Consider the following 11,226-nt stretch of genomic DNA (forward strand, 5'->3'; position numbering starts at 1 on the left):
GGCCAACAGTCATAAAGCTGGGCAGTGTTGTTGGTACAGGGGTGCCTGAATGTCGCCACGCCGGCAGTAAAGCTGCAGCCTTGTAGCTGACAGGTCTGTATTTTCCTCGTCTGCGCTGCGTATTCGGACCAAGCTGCCATAAAGCGGAGTTGGAACACAACCTTTGCTCGACACTGTCGGCTTAAGCAACCGGCAGGAGAACACGCCCTGCTTGCACACACAGACACGTATTAATTCACACACACGTAAAAGACACAAACCTCTTTGTTAAATGCCAAGTAGGCAACGCAGTGCAGGGATGTGAATCATGACGGTAAATGTTAGATGAAATATTGAGATTTGGACCTCAGCTGAAAGGATTTTACGAGATATAAACTATTGGGATGGTTTCAATTTAAGACTTTTTTTTTTTCTTTAAGACATCAGCAATTTCAGGAGGGAACATGAAATGTTGATCTAACTCATCTAAATTACCAAACAATTAAAATACATATTTACTTATCTGTAATGGAGGAAAACAGGCTGCTTAATATGGTTACAATTTGGTGCAATCCTAATCATAAGTAAATTTACAGTAATCAGGGAGATGCCCATTAACCTGAGTCATTTGTCACCACATGGTGCAAACAAAGTTCAAATGATCAGCTGGTTGAAATAAATAATTAAAGTAATGACTAACAGGCTGAAACAGAAAGCCTTCAGAGCACACTGTTACCACCCAGGAGTGTGTGCATTTAGACCAGAAACACAAACATGATGATGAACTAGACACTGTTTTCTAAAAGAAACTCATCCTCCAACCTGTTACTCTAAAATAAATCAGTAACGTTGAGCAGTGATGCTGCATTTTAAACACATTGTTTTATCTGTGCTATAGACCTGTGAGTGTATGACGTGAGGAACAGGACAAGCAAAAAGTTTGTTAGTGCTCATAAGCTGCGTGTATAACAAATGTTGATTCATCAACAGCAACATGAAGCAGGAATTTAGAGAGCCTGCAGTGTTTAAGGTTCAGTTTAACTCTCAATATTATTTTAGATTTAACAGATAAACAGCTGAAACAGGTTGAAATAATCAGCAACAAATAATGTATGAACTGTGGACATAATCGAATGAAAGGAGGGTATTGACAGTTTAACTATGCTGGCAGATTATCATTTAAAATGCTTGGCTACAAATATATCAACCAAATGCTGAGAATACTCCGCAAAAAAACAAAACAGCAAAGAGCTGAATTAGCACGCTGAAGTCATTGATTGAAACGGTTAACTAAAGTCAATGTGCAGCTAAAACTAGTTGGTTACAGTTAAAGTTTCCTACAAGATTGATATTTTAAGCAATTGCCTAAAATTAGTAGAAGTTAAATTAACCAAAAGTAATGAGATAGTAAAGTAATGGCCAATTGGTTGAAACTGTCAACTAAAGGTAATGTCATTGAAATAGCAGCTAAATGTAGGGAATTAACAGTTGAAATAGCTAATAATAATTAATTATATACTCATCTGACAGAGCTGTGGTGCCACATCAGACAGAAACTCTAAATGTGCAGGGAATGAAAACCATTGTTTCAAGCACACTGAACACTTTTTTGTGAGATTCACTCAAAAAAATGTCACAAATCAAATATATAAAATGTGAATCAGTTTATTAACTGGAACAAATTCCAAAGAGCATAAGAAAAAAAGGAGGAAACACAGAGCTGTTAAGAAAATTAAAACAATAACATTCCCTTAATATTGACAAAATACAGATAATAAAGTTAGATTATTATGTTTAGAATAATTTCACACTTTTTTTATTCGTCTTTCAATTTTTGAAAAGAAAAATTGAGTCATTGCACGTTCATTAATGTCAAATGGTAAAATGGTAAACTTCTGATATGCAGTCATGATGTCCGAATCAAAACAACTGACTCTTACAAAGATGCAGTTTACATCTTGAAAAAACAAACCTAACATAATCTATCTCAGATAGAAACAGTCGTTGTAGGAGGCGGACGGTGAGCGGCGGGTTTTAACTGGCTGCTTTTAGTGTCCACAGTGACTTTTAACTGTCCTTATCTCAACATAAATAATGTGCCTATAAAAGTTAATCATCTACACGTTTGTAATGAGACTTGTTCAACAGCCATATAAAAGGTCTTTTCTGTCCATTTTCCTATTGTTGTTGTTTTTTTCCCCCCCGCTGTGACATTAACGTGTAGAAAATGTTCCCCACAGAAAGCAGCGAGGACGATATCGACGAACAACAGTGACAGCTACTAAAAACTTAAAGACACTGAAGTCAGTTATATAAAGGGGCTCCTGTACCCTCGTCTTTTTACATTCCACTCGGTTGACTTTGCATTGGTGTGCTTGTATTTGGTGTCGTTTTTCTCCAAAAATAGACATTTCTTTGAGCAACAGGTAGTCGTTGTTGTGGCTCACTCGATGTGAGTTCAGGAGAGTCGAGGTCTGTCTTGTGCTGTGGATGATGCACACCTGCATCCCGTGTTAAAGTCCAGTCCAGGTGAGCTTCTCTAACAGAGTCAGTGAGTTGCAGTATATCGTAGAGCTGGCTGAATTCATGCAGCCTGCAGATACTGTCGGTCCCATCTGATGATGCGTTATTTCTCCACAGCTCCAGAGTTGCGGCGACCGTGTCGCAAGACGGAAAGATTACCTCACCGATGAAGCTAAATCGAGACAGTACGGCAGTCCTGTTGTCTCTCATGCTTGAGACAGAGTGCACCAGGTGTTCTGTAGGGCCATGGAGGCCTGGGAAAAGGGGTAATCCTCGTATTTAATGTCCACATGTCCCGATGCCGTGCTGTCTAACTGAGTTTGCAGGAAGGAAAGAGACATTTAAAAATAAATACGTGATATCGTCGACAATTCAAATTCACAAAATGATAATTATTGTGGTGTAATGTCTTCTGGAGGGAACTTTCTAAAGTCTGAGAGGGTAAAACTGATGATGTCATCAGGGCTCTTTATCTTGAGATATGGCCCGGCCGCGTTTCAAACCAGAAACATGCTGTGAAATCTAAATTCTAGATCTGTGAAGTGAACACAGGTCTAGTTTTGAATTGAGTTTTTGAGTCTTTGGTGAACTTGAACTCGTAAATTTGAATTGTTCACTAAAATCTAGCCTTCTCTTCATCCATACATTTGGTCCTTCCAGGTTACACTACTGTAAATCTTTGATGTCAGGCAAAGAGCTGGCAAGAGAGAACACATTTCCTGTATTTTAGCTTTTCTTCATTGGCTTCCTATAAAACTGAGAATCAAATTTTTAATTCTGCTCCTGACATACAAAGAAAAAGCCCTTCGTGATCAGGTTTCATCCTACGGAAGCAGAGAAGAAGATAAACTGATGCCGCAGCCGCGAGGTGCAAAAAGTCTTTTCCCTTCGTGGAAAACTGCAACAGAGAGGTGAGAAGGTACCGAGTCGTAGGTGTGTGTGTTGGGAGTGAAGATGAACTGTACAGAAAAGCCCTTTCTGTGGGGGAAAGTTTCTTATGAGGCGTGAAGTGTCGCTGGGCGTCCCCGGTGTGGGTTCACATAGAACTCCATGGGAGTGGCTGTTTTGCTGCGTGTTGTTGCTGCCAGTGTGTTTTTTTTTTTGGTTCCTTGTTTCCAGGAGGAGAATAGGAGGCCGAGCGTTCAGCTATCAGGCTCCTCCTCTGTGGAACCGGCTCCCAGTTTGGGTTCAAGAGCCAAACACGCTCTTTATTTTCAAGACTGAGGTTAAAACCTTCCTTTTTGATGAACCTTATAGGGGCTGGCTAAAATGACTCTGAACCGTCCCTTTACTATGCTCTCCTTAGCTTTCCATGCATTTGCAATGACTGCATGTTGTTTAGTCTATGCATGTTGTTCCATGTCAGCAAAAGGCTTCACAACTAACCAAATAATTTGTAAAGACGCTTCTATAAATTTCACTGCCACTTACCGATGTGAATAAACCATGTGCACAACAATTGTTAAAATACTGAAACGCTTTAGTACCTATTTTCTGTTTATCTGCTTTATTCCATCCTACGAAGAAACTGTACAGGAAGCAGTTTCACCTGAGTGGCAGAAGTGACGGTTTGTCCAGCGTAGGGTGACGGAGCCATGTTGGGTTCACTCTTAATGGTGGAGGCGTGTTCAGAGATGGACAGAGAGGTCGGCGAGCTGGTGTCAGAGGTGATGGAGCCTGAAGAGTTAACAGCACAATCAAATGAGTTATCAGAAATTAATACACCTTTCAAAAAATTCATGCTTCAGCAATTCAGATTTCTGAACACACTTTTCACTTTTTTTAAATGGAATATTTTATTCTGATGTGTCTTCTGATTGGTTATTAAGCAGTAAAAATCAGATGGAGGACTGATTTTCCTCCACTCACACTTTACTATTTACCCTCCCTCTCTGTGTGTCTCCCCTACCTGTGGGTGTTTTATTCTTGGGCATCTTAGGTTTTCGCTTCCTGGTCTGAATGCTCTCTTTCTTCATGGCCAGAGGTCTGGGCACCTGGAGGGAGGACAGGAACACACATTAGCTGAGCGTACCTCCCAGTCCACGGTGTCATGACAACCCACACGGGCTCTCCTCCCACACCGCCGCTCCGATAACAGTCACCACAATGCCCTTGGAGAGGCTCCACTGTGTGTAAACACTGAGGAGCTGCTGGGGGGGGGGGGGGCTGTTTGGGAACGTGTTGGTGTGACTCACCCCGTGGAGCTTCATGTAGAGGCCGCAGGCGTTGCAGACAGGTTCTCCCTCGGCGTTGCGTCTCCACAGTGTGGTGGTGCTGGTGTGGCAGTTGGTGCAGCACAGGCCGGCCCGGCGGGACGTGGTCTGCTGCGAGGAGGGACGGGGGACATTTGAATGGGAAATTATGAATTGGCTGAAATCCAAATGACAAATCTCAAGTCTGACAACACATTTTTGTATTCTTGAAGTGAAGTTTGAGAAAGTCGAGTGAAATGTTTCCCTTAACATTCACAATGAATCGCAGGATGTTTGGAGCAACAATGATGAATACCTCCTGCCCCGTGAACACACACAAAAAACCCAACTAATAATTCATGAGTTGTACGAGCTGCAATGACAACATGAATGACTCTACTGTGAATATCAGCTGGTTCGGTGAAGCAGCAGAAAGTCACGTTGCTGCGGAGAGCCTTGTCTAAAAACGTTCCGCACCAAGGGCAAGGTCAGAGCAGGACAAATAAAGACAGAGAAAACAGCAGATTGTTGGGCAACTCTCAACCACAGCTGCTCTGGAGAGGTAAGTTCCTGGGAAAGATACAGCCGTGAAGCCTTGACACCCGCCCTCCTCCGCCGACATGGAGCTGTTCCCCTTTCTCTGAACACTCTCTCACCAGTATCCTCTCTGAACTCAGCGTACAGTTTTAAACTCCAGATTTTACGTGATAGAAAATGTTCTTAATGTATTAAATGCTTTAAAAGTGAAGCAAATTTGAACTACTTTATGTTATGGAAATTGCAGTGACGACAGTTTGACTTGTCACTTTAGAAAAAGCATGTGTCATTAACTACGACTGAATTCCACAAATATGCTGCAGTTCTCACATTTGTTTATTTAATGAAAGGAAAAATTAACCAAAAGCTGCATTTTTTTGGGCCCAACAACCCCAAATGGGAGGATTTTCTGCATCACATGTTTCTATCAGAGCTGCAACAATTAGTCAATTAATTGATTAGTTGGTTGACAGAAAATGTATCTGCATCAAATATTTGTTTTAATCATTTTGTTTGTGAGAACTTCATGAATTTATTTGTTGCATGTGATAATAAATTGCATATTTTGGAGGTTTTGGACTTTTGCTCCATTAAAAAAAGACATTAAAAGATGATATAGCACTGTTGGAACTTAAACTAACATGTGGAAAAAAGCAATGAATGAATTAATCAAGACAATAACTAGTGCATTAAAGGATGATTAGTTAAAGAGAATTTCTGTCTGGAGTGTCGTGGAGAGGAAATAAAAACACTGACGGGAAGAACTCAAACTCACACTGACATTATAGGACTACTTCAGTAAATGTACTCAAATGCTTGCCTGCACTGTCAAAATGTAACTTTTCTCTTCATAAAGCTAAATTCAAATGCAAATTAATGTTCATATTTCTTTGTGTTTTTCACCCTTAACTTTTGCCTATAAAACACACCTTATTTTCTAATGAACTGATTATTTTTCACTTGGAAACTATTTGCTATCGTGCACCCTTTCATATATTTTTGCCCCTGAAATTGTATTCATTTTTATTCAATAATACTCTTGAAGTTGCTTCACTAGTCATCTCTGCATCGGTGGGAACATTTCCGTCCTTTACGAAGTTAAAATAGCATGAACAATTTCAAGATACAAGTTAAAGCATTCCAGGTGTTAAAAATGATGAAGACACAACGTGTTTAAATAATGTGGAGTGTCTCATCTGGAGAATTACAATGTGTTACTTTTGGGTTATTTTTAATTGCATTTTAATGTTGGAGCTGGTTGGACTAGTTTGAATTAGCCTGTAAGAATGACAGATAAATAAACTCAATTAAATTGCATAACTAAATACATTAAATTTCTACACTGCTGTAATTCAGAAGGAAATAGAAGTGTTCTAATAATGTAAATATTCAATAGAAATACAATCATACTTCAGTACTGCAGTTACCTAAATTACATTTTTAAAGGCTGTCAGTCGCTGGTGGTCCTGTTTCTTACTGTGTCCTCCTGTGTTTCTTACTGTGTCCTCCTGTGTTTCTTACTGTGTCCTCCTGTGTTTCTTACTGTGTGTCCTCTTGTGTTTCTTACTGTGTCCTCCTGTGTTTCTTACTGTCTGTCCTCCTGTGTTTCTTACTGTCTGTCCTCCTGTGTTTCTTACTGTGTCCTCCTGTGTTTCTTACTGTGTCCTCCTGTGTTTCTTACTGTGTGTCCTCTTGTGTTTCATACTGTGTCCTCTTGTGTTTCTTACTGTCTGTCCTCCTGTGTTTCTTACTTTCTGTCCTCCTCCTGTGTTTCTTACTGTGTCCTCCTGTGTTTCTTACTGTCTGTCCTCCTGTGTTTCTTACTGTGTCCTCCTGTGTTTCTTACTGTGTCCTCTTGTGTTTCTTACTGTCTGTCCTCCTGTGTTTCTTACTGTCTGTCCTCCTCCCCTGTTCCATACTGTCTGTCCTCCTGTGTTTCTTACTGTCTGTCCTCCTGTGTTTCTTACTGTCTGTCCTCCTGTGTTTCTTACCAGTCGTTTCTGCGGTTTGATGAGCGGCCTGTTGATGCCATTCATCCTGTGGTAGAGGCCACAGGCGTTGCACAGGTAATGTCCGGTTCCGTCCCTGCGCCACAGCGGCGTGGACACAGAGCCGCAGTTGACGCACTCCCTGCCCTCCATGCACATGTCGTCCATCAAGTCTGAACACCGGAGAAAAGAATAAATAAAAAACGCAAAGGGAACGTTTTGATTCACTTCATCACCCACGAGATCCGAAGTCATTATTTCAGCGTATCACCATGACACCACAGGATCATTTACAAATTTATTAATTTAGTTATCTTATTTCAGCTCTTCATGATGAAGTGTTACATCTGCCCTCCCACTGCAGTTTGTGCAATCTGTGAATCATCAAACTTTTTTTTTTTTTAAATGTTTAAGTAATGTTTATAATATTCATTTGATATTTCTAAAAAAATATATATAGTAAATCTTAATAATGATAAAATAAAAACCCATCCCTTTCTAGTGTTGCATTTTCTCCATTTGGATGCATAAAGTCAGAATGTGACATAAACAACATTCCTGTTTATGAGCTCTCCCTCTAAACTTTTAAAACGCACGTGGGCGTGGATGGCGGGGTTCTGGTCACGGGCCAGTGCCTGATGAATGGCCAGCGGAGGAATTTAACCTCCTCCGTCCCCTGTGATGAAGAGAGATCAGTGGGGAGACGGACTGATGGAGGAGTCTGTTCGGGGCGGGTGGTGTGCGTTATCAGGCCGAAGGATCCAGGGGACCCCCTCCATCCATCACGGCTCTGACGCGCGACGGACTCCTGGCATTAATTGCCCAAATTCCTAATCCCTCAACTGAGAGTGGAAGACGGACAGAAGGCTAGAGACCCGAGGCAGAGCCCACCAGAGGGGGCAGAGGTGTCCTCGAGTCCTCCTCTGAACTTGTGATTGTGTTTCATTTTTTTCTCGGAGTGGACTTCAGCACAAAATAAAGGCTGCGCAAAATGGGAAAAACGCGCATGCGCTTCGGAATAACATAACCAGCGGATTCATGTTTGTCCTGTTATAAAACTGAATATAAAACCACATAGAAAATGACATAGGAAGGCTTGTAGGAAAAAACACATATCATTAAAACCGGTTACCAACCAATCATTTACGTCTTCCATATTTGATAACAGGAAATTTGCGCCACTAAAATACATCAATCAGCCAATGATGGGCCCTCCACCCTGAAATATTATATTCATTATTTTTTATCTAATTTACTGTAAAGTTTTATTTTTTTTTAGCGCTTTCTTTTTTCTGCAATTTCAGTGTAACACTCTGAAAGCCTCCGATGATGTTGTTTTATTCTATCATAAAGGCTGCAAACAAAGACTTAACTAATTATCAATCAACATATATTTGAATCATTTCAGCTCCAGAGTGCTGATCAGGGAAATAATGAGTGAAATTGATCTCTATTTGATTTTACTAAGTTGAATTTGAGATCAAAACACAATCATAACACATGACTGGATTTAACTTTTATTTCATGCTAACAGGCTGCAAACAGAGTACAGCCTGCATTTTACATAAATACCCAAAGATTATGAAGCAAGGTGAAATTTCAAACTAGTTTCCGCATACTTTATGGACAGTATTATCTACATAGTATTTATATGTATTTAGTCACTATCTGCGACAGCATGGAATAAAAGATAAAGACAGCCTCTCCATTTTTTTGTAGGGTTTTGATCTCAAATCCAAATGCCTGAAGTCGTTTCACTCACCTAGAAAATATTTTTTGGAGCACTAAGAGGCCAAATAAATAGGGGCATTGTTTTGCCCAGGGGCCCCCAAGAAGTTAAGAGATATTTATAACTTATCTAAAAAATACTATTTGATCCAAATATGAACATGTATTGTTTGATTATTATATTCATGAAATTAACAAACGATTTATGTGTTGTTAAGATTTCAGGAGGTGCCAAATAGCTTAAAGACCAAACCATCAACCCCCTACCCTTAGCCACACACACACACACACACACACACACACACACACACACACACACACACACGCACGCACGCACGCACGCACGCACACACACACACACACACACACACACACACACACGCACACTGTTAATAAACGCTGACGGCTGCAGGTAGAGACGTTTCAGGGCCTGAGTGTCTGATCAAGGAGATAACTGCTCTGATTGTCGAGTGAATCCTTTCACGTGCTTTTTGTCCTCGTCATCAATGTGAAGGATTAAATTAACATTTTAATTGATGTTTTTTAGCGAGCCTCTCTTCTGAGGAATGTGTATTGTCTGAATCTAATAGGGGATTGTTTCGGGGACTCTTGATTGAATCTCCGTGAAACGAGCATTACTGTTCCAGGCCTCTCTCTCAACTCCTGTAATAAATAACAACCGCAGCGTCATATAACCTGGACTGAGAAGCGACATCTTAAAGAACCAGCAACTCTCATGTGGAAGATATTATCAGAATATATCCTAAATATTTGTTTGCAGTTATTCTATAATAATAATAACAATTTTGAGAAAACTTAAATTACATTCTAACAGATCTATTAATGCGAATTTGCTGCTTTTAGGGTGAAAAAATAAAAGGTCATAACTCAAAGTGAAAATATGGACACGTGGAAAATCGTTATCAGTGTATGATTTACAGGTTTTGTTGGCAAAGTTCCATAGGTGATGACATAGGTCAATCAGACTGTAATTGTGATTTTTCACTTTTTAAATCGTTGGACATCATTTGAATAATTAAATAAATCCTTATAATTCTATTTTAATATAGATTTAACAATAAAATCAGCACTTTCATGTGTTTAACAATTTTCCTTTTGCTCCTGCATTTGATCTATTGATGTGTGCTTCTTTCTGACTGTTAATTTCAGGGCAGAATTTAAAACACTAAATCCGCCTTAGGTTTTGGCCCACTGCTTACCCAGACTGGACCTCCTGCCTGACAGACCTCCCTGCCGGCTTTGCAGACTGATCACCCCGCTCTCGAAGGGTCCAGGCGTCCACGAGGACGTCGCCATCTCTGGGCTCATGTACGCGTAGGGGTTAGAATAGGAGCCTCCAACAGACCGGACCAGTGCGCCTCCGTACTGATCCGCCCGGGCGCCGTTTCCGAGAACCAGCGGGCTCTGGTAGGTGGCATCCCGCCCGGTGTTGGTGCTGACGGGCGGGCTGTGCGAGTAGGAGAATCCGTGCGTAGGATGGGGGCTGCTGGACGTGAAGGGCTGCTGGTCCGCCCCGGTCTGGGACCAGCCGTGGTGTCCACCGAGACCGTGGGACTGATGGGGCGAATCGCAGGTCTGCAGGTAGGGCAGGGTGGGCAGCATGGCCGGGACTCTGGTGGTAGGGACGTAGACGGGAGAGCTGGCCGAGGGGTGGATGTAATTCCCGGTGTCGTGCGCGTAAGGGGACTGGTTGGAGGACAAGGCCAAGCTTTGATACATTTTCACAATTTTTTAAGTCCTGTCTGGAATCTGGAAAAGTCAGGGATGACTTCTGGTCTGGTTTCAGTCCTGCGTCCTCACGGAAAGACTTTAAACCTTTTAAACCTTCTGCAGAGGAACTTTTCTGTTCCTGCCCTGCCAGAGAAATAATATAGAGAAACGTGAGGGGAAAAACACTGGTAAAGTTTCAAGGACAACCAAAGTTTCACATTTTAAGCAATTTTGTTTGCTAACTTTATTGTGCTATAACCAAAGAATAATCGTGTAATTTCTAATTGTGACGCATGACAAAAGATCAAGCAAAAGTTGACCATCACTATCATCAGTCGCATTTCAGCTGTATCACTCTGACTGACATGAGATGGATTAAAATTACATTAACGATCGCTGATATCTGTGCGCGCAGATAGAGGCGACTATCAGCAGCCCCACATATCCTGCGGCTCCGCGCTGCCTCATCATATCATGACCATAACGGAAACCACATCAAACAACACAACAGATAGTGAGCTCCGGTCCATATCTACAGTGAATATATT

At 41.2% G+C, this 11,226-nt stretch overlaps 1 protein-coding gene across 1 annotated transcript; it reads right to left on the minus strand.

Moving 5' to 3' along the window:
• Positions 1-1,739: 1,739 nt before the first annotated feature.
• Positions 1,740-10,748, minus strand: gata5 (GATA binding protein 5). The gene is made up of 6 exons (XM_069169169.1): positions 10,168-10,748; positions 7,223-7,392; positions 4,698-4,826; positions 4,412-4,496; positions 4,052-4,179; positions 1,740-2,816 (listed from the first exon to the last, which is right to left on the minus strand). The coding sequence occupies exons 1-6, from the start codon at positions 10,685-10,687 to the stop codon at positions 2,709-2,711; spliced, it is 1,140 nt and encodes a 379-aa protein (XP_069025270.1). The 5' UTR covers positions 10,688-10,748; the 3' UTR covers positions 1,740-2,708.
• Positions 10,749-11,226: the final 478 nt, after the last annotated feature.

This window comes from Embiotoca jacksoni, unplaced genomic scaffold (genome assembly GCF_022577435.1).
Source record: "Embiotoca jacksoni isolate LCO1_2020_lvr unplaced genomic scaffold, fEmbJac1.0.p SCAF_43, whole genome shotgun sequence".
NCBI lineage: Eukaryota > Metazoa > Chordata > Actinopteri > Embiotocidae > Embiotoca > Embiotoca jacksoni.